General features: G+C 49.7%; 1 protein-coding gene across 1 annotated transcript in view; it reads right to left on the reverse strand.

Moving 5' to 3' along the window:
• Positions 1-6,788: 6,788 nt before the first annotated feature.
• The window catches only part of MBTPS1 (membrane bound transcription factor peptidase, site 1), a 57,437-nt gene continuing 49,921 nt past the window's right edge, over positions 6,789-14,304 (reverse strand). Inside the window, exons 20-23 of the mRNA XM_084905555.1 lie at positions 13,729-13,860; positions 12,163-12,289; positions 9,047-9,177; positions 6,789-7,680 (exon numbers count right to left, since the gene is read on the reverse strand). Of these exons, the coding sequence (XP_084761681.1) occupies positions 7,484-7,680; positions 9,047-9,177; positions 12,163-12,289; positions 13,729-13,860 (587 nt within the window). The 3' untranslated portion in view covers positions 6,789-7,483. The remainder of the gene's footprint in view (positions 7,681-9,046; positions 9,178-12,162; positions 12,290-13,728; positions 13,861-14,304) is intronic.

Genomic DNA, 14,304 nt, shown 5'->3' on the forward strand with positions numbered 1-14,304 from the left:
AGACTCCAGAAAAGACAAAAAGGAACATCACATACTTTGCCGGACATGTTCATCTCCTGAGCCGGCTGTCACAAATTATTCTCCCTGTTCTGGAGGTGAGAAGTCTGAAGTCCAGGTGTTAGCAGGGACACGCTCCCTCCAAAGGCTCCAGGGGAGGGACCTTCCCTGTCTCCTCCACAGGTTTCTTAGTTCGAGGCCACATCACTCAAACCTCTGCCTCTCTCTTTAAATGGCCTTCCTCCTGTGACTGTACTCTTTCCTTTCTTACAGGAAAAGGAAAGGGTACAGGACAGTGGTGATTGGATTTGGGTTCCCTCAGATATCCAGGATGATCTCATCTCGACATCCTTAGCTACACCTGCAAAGACCCTTTTTCTAAATAAGATCACATTCAGCCCTAGCCGGTTTGGCTCAGTGGACGGAGTGTTAGCCTGCGGACTGAAGGGTCCTGGGTTAGATTCTGTTTAAGAGCACATGCCTGGATTGTGAGCTCGATCCCCAAGAGGGGGCGTGCAGGAGGCAGCTGATCAATGATTCTCATCACTGATATTTCTCTCTCTCTCCCTTCCTCTCTGAAATCAATACAAATATATTTAAAAAAAAAAAAATAAGATCACATTCACAGGCTCTGGGGTATGAACGTAACTTTTTAGGGGTCACCATTCAGCACACCATACATACCCCAAAGATCTGGGGTCTGATTATGCTTGCAACCACTCAGTCATACAGTAAAGTGACAAACACGATTGATTGATTGATTGAGCACCTATGTATACCAGGCCCTAGGGATTCAGAGGAGACGGAGTGGACCACAAGACTCCAGGAGGGAGGGAAATCGTGAGGGGCTTCTTAGAGAAGGTGCCAAGAGGAAGACATTGGGGGGGCAGGTGGAGGGGAGTGGCGAGTGCCTGTTTGAAGGCTCAGCCCAGGGAAGGAGCCAATGCTCCCAGGAAGGCCGAGGTGTTCTGAGGTTGGGGTTCGTCTGATGGAGACCCAGGTCAGACACCTGGGAAAGGATTTTTTACTGCACCAGGGTCTGAGGCGGGCATGGGGCATGGCGGGGAGGGAGGCTGTGGCAGCAGGTGGAGGCCTGCAGCAGCAAGGCTGGTATAGGCTCTCCCAGGCCTTCCAATGTAGCCCCACCTTCTACTTTCTCTCCCAGAGCTGCCCCCAAAGCAGGGAGAGAGCAGCGGCCTGGCTTTGTACTCCTTAATCTCAGCTCCTGCGCCTGCCTGGGTCCCTCATTAGCTGCCCATTAATGTGCATGACTTAGAAATTGGCCAGTGGGCTGTGAAATTCCACTCAATGGGAAAACCTCTTAATTCTGAGGGGCTTTGATATGCTCTCTCTGCCAGCATCCCAGGGCTGGGTGACCTTTCCGCAGCAGCAGAGAAGCGCCCTGTGGGGCCCATCTGTGTGGGCGGCAGGTGCTCCCGTGCACAGGGAGGCAGGGAGGTGGCACTCGGGTGACCTTAGCATGAGGCAGGTGGTGCGTAGCCCAGCGCCCGCCCACACTCAGGAGCCATCTTCCTTCTCCCGGTGTCACCCTACCAGGGGAGCAACTGTCATCAAGGGTCGTTCCCTCCGTCCCTCCTTTCCTACTCCTCAGAGTACAATAGTCAGAGACGGGTTAGAAAGTTCCAGGAGAAAGTGTCCTCATCTTGTTTGCCAAGAAGTGCGGTAGAAAGTTCTGGAGACAGGTCTCAGGAGCCAGAGTGCCTGAGACTGAAGGGTGACCTCGTCACTCACTGACTGTGACCAGGGCCTCGCTGGTCACCTGTGAAATGGGGTGGTAACGCTGCTACTCTGCAAAGCAGTGAGTGAGAGGGTTACATGAGAACGCTGATGACTCAGAAGTAGGCATGCATACTAGCTGTTGTTGAACAAGGGCACATCACATTCCATTTCTGACACATGTTTTTCCTCTGCCCGACTCTGAGCTTCGAGAGCAGCGTTCTGACCCCTGGCCACACAAGAATAACCAGGGACCTCGTTAGCTGCCAATGCCCGACTCACCCTCAGGGCTGCAGATGAAGTTGGCTGGGCAGGTGGGCTTCGAGTTTCTGTGAAGCTCCTGGGACATGCTAACGGGCTGGGGAACACCCTAGTTCTGAGCTCGCAGTCCCCTCTTTTCCCTGCAGCTTTCTGCCCGGCCTGGCCCACTGAAGGCAGCTTAGTAAAATGCTGTTGGAGTAAACCAGACGCTGAAGGGGTAAAGCCTCAAGGTCTTCATGACAGGAATTGTGGACTTTTAAAGGCAGCTTGATTTGTAGCTGTTAACCAGAAGGGACACAAGTCCTCCTGTGAGAGACATGTGACAGCTAAGGGACAGGGAAACCCAGCCTGGTCAGCTGAACAACGGCCCCTGAAGATGTCCTCGGCTGAATGGCATGGCAAATGGGACTCGGTAGATGAGAGTAAGTTAAGGACCCTCAGATGGGGCGAGTGTCCTGGATGATCCAAGTGGTGCTTAAAACAGGAATGTAGGAGAGGTCAGAGGTCAGAGAGGAAGTGAAGTGATGACAAAAGCAGAGGTTGGAATGATAATAAAGAAAGCCAAGGCATTTGGGAAGCCTCCAGAAGCTGGAAAAGGCAGGAAAGCGGGTCTCCTTTGGAGCCCAAGGAGGATTTTCGACTTCCCAACTCCAGAACTATAGGAGAATCCATGTGTCGTTTTATGTCACAAATTTGTGGTGATCTGTCTCAGGAGCAACTGGAAATGGACACACCAGCACTCTGAGTTCCCCACACCAGGGACTCAACAGTAGGGGTCTCTTCTGCAGAGCCCAGTCTGGAGACTCCAGGGAGACACGGCCAAGTCCTGCTGTCCCTTCCCTATAAAGAGGGGCTGGTGCCAGAGCTATGACCCGAGTCCTGCTCTGGGTGAAAGAGGGTACCTGGAAGGATAAGGCAGTGTCTTCGACATCGAGATTCTGACCTTCCTCTTGCTCACTGCATCCTGAGGACACTCCATGGGGGTTTTAGCGGCTGGAGAGAAGAGGAGTCATCACCTGGGTCCTGACCCCCAGGAGCCTCTCAGGTGTCCAAGCCCAGGGCTTCCATCTTTCACAGAATCCCCTGGGAAAACTTGGTGGAAAAATCCGTAGAACATAAAACTCACCATTTTAAAATGGGCATTCAGTACATTTGCAATGCTGTGCAACCACCACCACTATCCAGTTCCAAAACATCTAATCTCCCCCAGAGGAAACCCATAGCTATTCTCATCACCCCCTCCCGCAGCCCTGAGCAACCAGATATGCCTGTCCTCAGAGCTGGGCTCATACACTGTGTGGTCTTTCGTGTCTGGCTCCTTGGACTTAGCATAATGTTTTTAAACTGGTCCACTTGACGGTGAGCAGACGCAGTGCAATGGTTGCTGGGCAGGTTCACCAATGGCAGAGACCATTCCCGCTCCCTCAGGCTCCTCGTGCACAGGGCTTGTTCCTGTAAGAGCACAAGATGGGCAAGTGCACGTACAGGGAAGGTCTCAGACCTGCGTGTCCCTGCCACTGGGTGGGGCTCAGGTGGTGCAGCACCTTCAAGCTCCTGCAGCCAGAGCTCCTCCTAACTTTCCGGAAGAGAGTGGTTAGTGGTGAGTCCTGGGGCCCAACCTCACACCTGGCCCCCCCCTGGCTCCCAGGGCCCCCATGGTCTATGATTGCTGTGGGTTGGTTGCCTGTGTTTGTTTTTAAGATATAATTGTTCACTAGGACAATGAGAGGACACGTCAGAAGAAAAGGTTCCCTGAAGCAGAGAGTTGGTTAGGCCCGGGCCCACAGCCTTCAAGTACATCTGTCACCAAGATCTACCACTGACAGGGGCGGACATAACTGAGTGCTGGCGTGCCACCACGTGGCTGTAGGATGGCACAGGGCCTGATCAGTGAAGGCCCACGAGCAGGAAGTGGCCAGGCTGGAACTGGACCCAGGGCCAGAGCTGCAGTTCAACACCTGTGCCCTGCCTGGTAACATCCTCTCTCCTTCCAGGTGAGCCAGGTATCCCATGGCAACCACCTGACAAGGCCTTTCTCCTTGGACAGCGCTCCCATGATTCTACTCTGTCCCAAGACGCCCTGTCCAGCCATCCTCCCAAAGTGTCACTGTCCCTAAAATGAGGCAGACACGGATGTAATGCAGATGCCAGCAGGAGGGACAGAGGTGGGCACTCAGGCTTTGTGCCTGAATTGCTCACTGTGGGTTCTGGAAGGTACTGAGCCCAGCTGCTGCTTCCTCTGTGAATGGGGCAGAATGCCTACTCGCCCGGGTTGGCGCACAGGTGAAATTCGTGCACATACTACATGTAATGCAGTGAGTCTGGCTCCCAGCTCCTCACAGTACCCGGCAGGGAAGGAGCCGCCTTCGTTTTCTGTCACTCCTCTTTGAACACAGCCTTTGGCACGCAGCCTTTCTTTGCGCCAGGCCTTCAATACTGCAGAGCTGCTCTTTATTCAAAGACCAACCAGCCTTTACGCGTTGCTACTGAACTTCACTGTTAGATTATCCCTCATGCAGGTTCTCTTCTTGGAGCTGCAGTAACCGCAGGTCCCTGAAAATCTTGCTATCTTAACAACTTTCTTCTGTTCTTGACTTAGCCTTACTGCCTGTGCTTGTCCTTTCCTGTCCTCTCCTGTCCCAGCTACAGGACCCTACAAATGTGCACCGAGACAAATATGCCATGTGTGCTCGCTCCTGGGGTTGGCAGGGCCACCTCATCTAAAGAGCAGGACCCGTCTCTGCAGTGAGCAAGTAGGGCAGTGAGCGGCCTCGGCTCAGGGAAGGGGGGAGGCAGGAGAGACAAGTCCCGAAGGCAAGTGACACATGTAGACATACACCTCGGCCAGGAACAGGGGACACCCCGGGTCCAAGCACCACCATTTGGAGGCGAGGCATCCAAGCTCCAGAGAGACCGGTGAGCCGGAGGCTGCAGCCAGCAGAGACTACAAACTCGGTGCTGCATGGGGACTAGAACTTCATTCCACAGTCACCCCGCTACGGTGTCTGGATAACTGTACGACAGAGATGGAGAAGCTTTGCCTGGTTTACACAAAACTCTCCCTAATTCAATCATTTGCCAACATTAAAACGGGAGGTTTCACAGACTTCAGGCTTCTCTAGAAAACTTAAGATGTGCTGTCCCCAAGACAGGGCCTGGGCGCTCCAGCCTGTACCAACCCTGCAACCTGCTGTTTTCCGCTGGGGCCATGTCCTCACTCCCCTGTGGGACAAGGACGGGCCATGACCCTGGCTGTGGAGGGTAGGCAGGGGGACCAGAAGGCTCCATAGCAAACAGTGTGCAAGCCTTTGATACGTGGGAGTGACACTCAGATCCACAGCCCATCTCTAAGGGCAGCACGCTGCAGTTCTCAGGGGTGCTTGGGATGGGAAAGCTCTGTGGGGCCCTCGGCAATTTCTCCAAAGCCTCAAGCCAATAGCAGCCACAGAGTGCACTTAAAAGTGCAAGGTCACCAACGTGACTTGCAAAGGAGAACCCCGAACCCATCACAGGAGCTGAGCCTAACAGCTGCTCCCTCATCCCTGGGCCTTTTTCTTCCCAGAACTTCATGAGCACCTTGATCCCACATGGCTTCCACCACCTCCTTTCCAGTCCGTCCGTCTTCACCTGTGATGTGAAGGTTGACGTTCACCCAGTCGACATAAAGACTGGTCAGGCGGGGGTTAAAAACAGGTTGCCTTAGACTGGTTTCTTAGAAATGCCACCTAGTAGATAAAATGGACTTCATCAAAGTGAAAAAAAAAAAAATTATGCCTCAAATGATACCATCAGGAAAGTGAACAAAACAGACAGAATGAGAAAAAAGATTTGCAGTCATGTGTCTTTGGTAAGAGACTTGTATCTAGAAAATATAAAGAACTCTTACAAGTCACTAATAAAAAAGCAGCCCAATAAAAGAATGGGCAAAGGCTCTGAATAGACATTTCTCCAAAGAAGATATACAAACGGCCAGGAAGCACATGAAAAGATGCTCAACATCATTAGTCTTTAGAAAAATGCCAATCAAAACCACAATGAGATACCACTTCACATCACTACGATGGCTAGAATAGAAAAGTTGGACGGCAACAAATGTCGATGAGGATGTTGAGAAACTGGAACCTTCATCCACACTGGTGAAAATGTAAAAAGAGGCAGCCACTTTGAAAACAAAGAGTTGGGCAATTTCTCAGAAACACAGACACAGAAGCTATATGATTTTACTCTTAGGTATCTACCTAACAAAAATGAAAACTTACATCCACACAAAAACTTGTACACAAATGCTCAGAGAAAGCATTACTCAAATAGCCAAAAGTGGAAACAACTCAAATGTCCATCAACTGAGAAATAGATAAACAAAATGCTATCCATTCCGCCATAAAAAGGAGCAAAGTACTGACTTGCTCTCATGAGTCTTAAAAACATGCTAAATGAAAGAAGCTAGTCACAAAAGCTATATGTTTTATGGTTCCATTTATATGCAATGTTCAGAATAGGCAAGTCCATAGACAGCAAATTAGTGGTTGCCATGGGCTTTGGGGAAGGGAACAGAGGTTGACAGCTAGCAGGGTTTCTTTTGGGAGTGATGAATAGGTTCTAGAATTGTGGGGGTGATGGTTGCATGACCTTGTGAATATACTAAAAACTACTGAATTGTATGTACACTTTAAAAAGATTTTTATAGTACGTGAATCACATTCAACAAAAATTAACAGGCTAATACAGAGCCCATTCCAGGCTATCATTCAAGAGAAATGGGACAGGAGAAAACAGAGCCGTGACACAATCCCTTTGAGCTTCATACAGGTAATGCATATTTATTGAAAATTTTCTTCACCGACAATGGTGAAATCAAGACCCCAAATTACAAAACATGATGGCAGTTGAGACTTATAAAAATAAAGCGAAGGTCTATGTTTCACAGATCTGTGCAATTGCCTTCAAATCTCAGTCTGTCCTTTCATCAAAAAGGAGATCACGGAATCTGTGTTATTCCTCATGATGGAATAGTAAAAAACTGCATTCCGTTGACAAAAAAAAAATAGCTTTGCTTCCAAATAGCACAAGTCTTTAAAGTGACTTTTCCTCAACAATAAATATAGAAAATAGCCGTAATGAGCGTATCTTAGCTTGGTCGGAGTTGTGTCGTTGTTGAACCGTATATCCTCCCTCTCCGGCTGGGGACCCCAGACCGCCTTTGCTGTCCTCCAAGTCTTTGGTACATGCAGCGGCTGGATGAAGTCCACCTGAGGCTGATCCACAGAATCCCTCCTGAGGGACCCTGGCCCTGGGACACTCTGAGATGTACACGAGCCTCCATGCATCACAAGGGGAAGCCTGTTTAGAACAGCCTCTCGGACCCTTGCAGCTGAAGACTAAGGCCCTGTAAGCAGGCGGCTCCTCTAGAAACACCCCAGCTCCGCCTGCCCACCATGACTGCCAGGAAAGGCTCTCTCTGGCTCCCACAGTCAGTAGTCTGCCATCGTCACACAGAAGGGGTCTTTGGTGGGTGAACCTGCTGCATGAGCTGTGGGCGCTTCACCCTGGGTTTCCTCCGCTTCGGCCTGCTTTTGGCCTTGTTGATTTGTACCACAAAGAAGGCCAGGACCACCATGGCTCCCAGGAAGGCGAAGACGGGAATGGTCTGGCCCACCTCCTGGTTGTAGCGGCCAGGCATGATCCCTGCAAGGGGACAGCGGTGAATGATCAGTAACACTACAGCCTCTTCTCCCGGGAGAGGCAGGCTCATCAGGAACAAAATGCTAACAAATTTCATTGCAGGACAAACATAATTTTTAAACCTTAGCTAAAGTAACCCGGGGAATTAGAGAATGAATCGAAGCAACCTGCAGGTGCGTTCTCAGATTGGCAGCTTCTAAGTGTGGGTGTGGGTGTGGGTGTGCATGCCTATTGGGGGGGCGGGGGGTGCAGGGAGGTCTGTGCTCACATCAGACAGAGACCAGGAGTGGCCTTTCTCCTGTCACAGACACTCTATAACAGGGCTGCCCAGAGCTGCTTTTTGTTCAAAAACAACAGATGATAGGTATGGGTGCTGGGGAGGAGGGTGCTTCCTTCCTAGCTGAGTGGAAGGAAGAGAGAGGAGGCCAGGCAGGACGTTAAGGATGGCTGGCTGTGGCCCAGCCTCTTGGGAAAGCCTTGCACAGATGGGACACGTGGTCAGAAACTAAGAGTGGCCACTGAGAACCCTCGCATTATAGTTAGAATGACTCCATAACTCGGGAATGCTGGGGTTCAAAATGACTGTCTTCAGTGCATCCGAGGACCTGCAGGCAAGGCCCTCTGAGGCTTGGCATCGCCACACAAAGCTCCCGGAGTTGAACTGAATGAGCTGTGGTGCCCCTTTCGGATCTCCAGAATTTCTGGCCAATCCCTGGAACCAGAAGAAACCCCGCGTGGGAGAGGTAAACTGCTGGAGGAGCGAGCACAGGCGTTTCCAGAGCAAGAATGCCACCTGCTCACTGCCGAAGTGACTTGGTACCAATTGTCCCAGGTAAGGGAGAACCTGCTCCAGACAGACAAGTCAGGCCAAAGCCATCATCTGTAGTGGGTACACGGATGTCACTTAGGGTGAGGGGACAAAATCAGATCAGACCCAGTGAGGTCTGATCTAGGTGGAGAAGGGCAGAGAATTGGTGGAGACCTCTGGGCTGAGGGCTCAGGGGCCAAGGTGGCTATAGCTGCTGGCTTGAACAACAACAACAACAACAAAAACAGTTAATGACAGCCATCCCCTCGGTATATTTTGTTGGTAGAACCTGAATAAGAATCTGCAAGTTACTCTGTTGGAAAAATTTCAAGTGTAATACTGAACAGTCATAAAAGAAATTCAAATCTGAAAATCCATGGTAGAATTTTCTGAGAGAGAGGATAGTGTGCTACTTTCTTAGGCCTGCTTATGGCCTTATTGATTCGTACCACCATAGCTCTCAAGAAGGCAAAGACGGGAGCCATCCAGCCCACCGTCTGGAGGGAGAGCCTTTGAACAGCTGAGTGTGACAGCACAGTGAGGAAGCACCTGAGAACTGACCTCCAGGAATGTCCCAGGCACCACTTTCTCCGGGAGACAAGGGCCTCACTTGAGGGCGATTCGATCGAAAGTTGGGTAACACCACTTTGTCCAGGTCGATGGAGAGTAGCTTCTGATGTTTCCAAAGATTACTTCAGGAAAATGGATTAAAACAAAATAAAAATAAGCAACTGTACTACCCTAGGAAGCTTACCCAATACTTAAGAAACAAAAAGTGATTTAAAGAGAAATTTGAAATGATGTCCTTCTACATCAACCTCAATGCAACTGCGTAACAACTATAGAGACAACTTCCAGGTTGAGACAGAAATGTCAAAATCAAGTCCATACCCATGAGGTTTTCATATCTGAGCAGGGAGTGTTTCTGCTGGGTTGATAACACTGCAGCCTGGGAAATTCAGAGCACTGGGAGAGGAAGCACCATGTTAACCTCTGAAAGGTGCTCGTAGGGGGCAGGTGCTAAACCAGGGCTTTGTGGCCATAGGCAGGACTACAGGCACCGAAGGTCTCTGCCACAAGACACTGAAGGTGGGAGCTACTTTCAGATGAATGCAAACCAACGCAGCAAAGATGACTACACTGGTGCCGGAGCCAAACTCTCTCTCCTTTCAAGGGCACCACCATCAGGAGGGAGAGGAAGGCAGACACAGGTACCCAGGAGTTGAGAGAGGCGAATGGGGAGAGCACCTGCCTTGCCCCTGGACCAGGACAGTGAGGAAAGGAAACACGGGCTGTGAAATGTGCTGGATTCGTTACAGCAGCGCTACTATTAATTCCGAGATCAGAACTTGTTCAGGCCAATATAACTCATACCTGAAGCACAGAGAGGCTGACATGCTGCCAAGAGCAGTAGAGAGCTTGGGAGGACACCCAGATATAAGAGCAAAGAGTGCAATCAGAAAGATGTGAAGGCTGTTCTGGCCAAAGTGAGGACAGAATGAAATATGTTCACAAATTATGAATTCCTACTTTTCTGCTGCTTATTCATTCCCTTTCTTTGGCCAAGTAAAAGCAAAGATGTTCAGTTCTATCAGCAATCAAGGTGAGGTCAGCAGAAGCTGCAGACACTAGGTCTGTGGAAAGGGTTTCTGTATAGGAAAGAGATAAACTACTATCGTGTACTTCCAGCAGGGCGGCTGCCTGGAAAATGCAAATGAGTATTACAACCTTTCTGCTTTGTATGATTTAACTTTTCACTTCAGGCTCAATCAGTCTGAAAATTAAACTGACAGTGTTAAGTTATAGAGTCGATGACATTTAAGCTTTATGACTCTGTAGCTGAATATACATGGGGCTGTATTTTAATTCTCATTGGTAACATCCTGTTCTGGAATTTAATTATCTGGTGATGGCACTTTATAGTTATGCAACTGTGGTAACAGTACACAACGCTACCATTGAGAATTTTACAGTCTTCTGAAGGAGGGAGCTCCCAGTGGGTGTGACACGCATGCCACAGATCTTAGAGAACCCCTATGCTCAGCAAAGACACAGAGAAAAGAGCTTACGTTTCAGAGATGGACCTGAAACAGGCACTCGGCATTGACAATGGACACTGGCCTTCCAAGGGCTCTGGGCAGCTGTCTGACATTATCCAAATCTCTTCGGAGACTCAATGCAGGTCTAGGTCTCTGAGGACTGAGACTAATATTCAACAAGATGCGAAATGTGAGCTAAAGGTGAAGCCTTGTGAGTGTGTGAGGAAGGAATTCCTGAGCGAGAGGTGAAAATCACATTCTAGGAGCTGCACATTACTGGCACCCTTGATGGGCCAGGTTGGCGTTGATGGATGGGCAGAGACTAAGGGTGTTGTTATCCGTTTCTCAGAGCCCTGACCAGCATCATGAAGAATAATTGGGTTCTGGGAACTTTAGCCAACAACTGTCCAATGATTATGAATTGCTGATCACAGCTGGAATTAAAAGTCTGGTCAGAATGCTAGATAATGATACGTTATAAATAGATGACATGTAAAAATGGAATCTTTTCAGAAAATTTTAAATGACAGGGTGCTAACTAGAATGGAAAAGTACCAGTAATTACAGCTTCAGAAGGAAAATTGCTGATGGGAACACAAGGTGATGATGCTATCATCCCACTGTTTTCGATGGAGCACGCTTAGCAAGGCCATATGGTCAGTGAGTGCTGAACCGTGCTGCTGCTCATGACAGCAGGAGAGCAGAGGCGGCCCCAGGGCCTTGTGCAGGCGGCCTCCTTTTGGTAGCTTGAAGCATAGATGGTGGTCCTCTGTCCCCTGCCACAAGACCCCTATCCGCACCAACATCTGTCTATACCGAGACCCAGCCAAGTGGGCAGCCTGGTGGGTGAGAGAAGGCAGAAGCCACCCTAGAGGGCAAAGCTGCCTGAAGGGTGTGGGGGAGATCTAGTGAGCCTGCGGTGTGCTGCCTGTCAGGGGAAGACCATTTCTCGCAGAACCCCTCAAAGGAGAGGGAGGGGGAGGAATACCCATGTCCTGTTTCCCTATGCCGGGATCCTCAGTCAGGAAAAGCCCTATTCTCGTTGACAGAGCAAGATACTGTCCATGGATAACTCATACTGTCCATGGATAACTCCGAAAAGAAATGACGCAAGGTCAAGTTCGATAGTAAAATAGAGAAGCGGGCAGATCAATGTCTGTGCATCACACACAGAAGTGTACCCACAATGACCCTGTTTACCAGGCACAGGGAGAATGGCACAGATGCACATTCAGCCAAGCTACAACCAAGGACCCATATACCACAAGCAGGCCCAGCCCCTTGGGCATGACAAAAGAAAGGACCGCTCTGTATTTCAGAATCAACATTGCAAACAGGGAGGACTCAACCCTGAACCCCAAACCCAGAGCTTCTGTTCAAGTTAAATCACTACCGGATCACAGCTTTTAGAGCAAGAATTGACCAAACTAAGGAAATGTTAATTACCCAAAGTACTTCTTTATGCAGAATACCACCAGAGAGCACAATTCTAAAGGTCACTAATTTAAATAACTACCATGAAGCAACAAGCAAGAAGATTTGACAAAAATGCCAGGAAAATTCCATTCTCTTATTTTAATAAAGGTAATGAATCACAAATCCTGCAGAAGGGGTGGAAAAGCACAGGAAGACACTAACCTGGGAGCTGTCTCATTTAAAGGCTGTGGCTTGGCCCATGACAGGTGTGGGCAGGCGGGCAGAGCCCGAGGCTCCGGGCCTCCCAAACGGGCCTCCAGGACCTTGGAATACCGGTGCAGGTGGTTTCCTAGGCGGCATCAACCGACAGCAGGAACCGATCGATGTTATGAAAATGCCAGGGGAAAAAGGAAGCTTCATTACTTATCTGTCTGCTTTCCTGCCAACGTGCCCACTGTGTGCTCTGTTAACCTGTCTTCCAGGTGCTTCAGAAGGAAGACCTGACGGGGGGCACCCAGTGATGTGTGCTCATTGTGAAGGAAAGTAAACAGAACTGCTGCTCCCTTAAAGTGGCCATGCGGTATGCTTGCAGTGGCTGAGCAACCTTTACTAACTAATTACATGTACCAGGCTATACTTGAGGAATCTAACCTACAGATACTCTTCACAGAAAATTATTTCTCTTGTGAAGTATTTAATTTTCAGGCCAAAAAAATCTGCATCTTCAAAGTTCAAAACCACTTTTATCCAATACTGTAGCCACTGGCGATATATGGCTATTGAGCAACTGAAATGGGGTGTCACGTATTTAAATAATACCGTGGTGTACTAGGCTAAAGTATTTTATTAAAGTGAATTTCACCTGTTTCCTTTTACCTTTTTAATGTGGCCACTGGGAAATTCAGAATTATGCCTGTGGCTCACACTGCACTTCTGTGGACAGCGCTGCGAGGATCACAACATTCGGGCCACGAGAGCACGCAGATCAGCCCTGCCTGCTGTACACCACGCGGGCGAGGCCGCAGGTCCCACGGAACCTTCTCTTCAGGCTCCACTGCATAACCACTGGTGGCCTCGGGCAGTTAGTTGAATTACCTCAGCTCCTGTTTCTTCACTGGTGAACTGGAAAGAATACTATCTATTTTCACAGGGTTCTGGGAGGACCCAGTGAGGGAATCTGTAAAGCATCCTAGCCCGGGTGCCTGCTACCTAGGGAGTGCTCAAAAACACTGGCTGTTGCCTGACTGGCGTGGTTCAGTGGTTGACCGTCAACCTATGAACCAGGAGGTCACGGTTTGATTCCTGGTTAAGACACATGCCCGGGTTGTGGGCTCGATCCCCAGTGTGGAGTGTGTAGGAGGCAGCTGACCGATGATTCTCTCTCATTATTGATGTTTTCTCTTTCTTTCCTCCCATCTTTTCTGAAATCAATAAAAAACAAAACAAAACAAAAAAAAGGTTGGCTGTTCCTCCCTGGGGAGGAGCCAGGATCTTTGTCTGTGAGAGTGGGATGATAAACATCAACTTGGAGCACTGGGAGGACCCAGGAGTGAGCATGGGAAAGCACTGGCACCTGAGGGCCTCCGTCCATGTCCCTTCTGTTCACAGGAGAATGACCCTGTCCGCAGGCTAGAGCTACTGGTCCCTACTCCTTCCACAGTTGTTAGGAAAAACAACCAGAGGCACCTCTAACTGTCTCCATTTTCTGGCAGGCATGGCTATTTCCTGAAACAGCCTGAGCCAAGCTTCACGCAATCCCCCGCACTGAGCACCTGCCAGCCCACTCACCTTCCATTCTCTCTGGAGGGGTGGAGCCCGCCCCGCTGGGAGGGCGCTGCCGGTTCCCAGAATGACTGAGGCTGGGAGGTGTCACCCCATACGACGTGTACTGAAGGAGGGCATCCAGGAGCCAAAAGCAGTCTGTGGGTTCAATAAACATACTGCTTAGGAATTAGATTTTTTTTTAAAAAGAATTTCTACAGGAAAATAAAAGCCCTCAAAATGAGGGGGTGGGGAATGAGAGAGGAGAAGATTAGATCAGAATAAGCCTTATACTTGAGAAATGTGCATTCTCCAAGGCCAGCACCAGCCACAGAGGACAGCAAGAAACAAGACCTAGCTGTGGGCAGGGCAGCAACAATGGGCACTGGCTGGACAAACAGAGCAGCACTGGGCTCCGGGCCCTCACCACGAGGACAGAACACAGCTCTTTCAGGGATGGCGAGACCACATGACACCCACTGAGAGAAGAACCACCCAGTCCGGGCTCAGGGCAAGAAGAGAGGAGAATAGAATACTGAAACTTGTCAGTGCCTGAGGCTGTCCTGGGAGAAGGACCCTGATTGTGAGGGCAGAGCTAGCACC

Source organism: Pipistrellus hanaki, assembly GCF_964339955.1.
Source record: "Pipistrellus hanaki genome assembly, chromosome: 15".
NCBI lineage: Eukaryota > Metazoa > Chordata > Mammalia > Chiroptera > Vespertilionidae > Pipistrellus > Pipistrellus hanaki.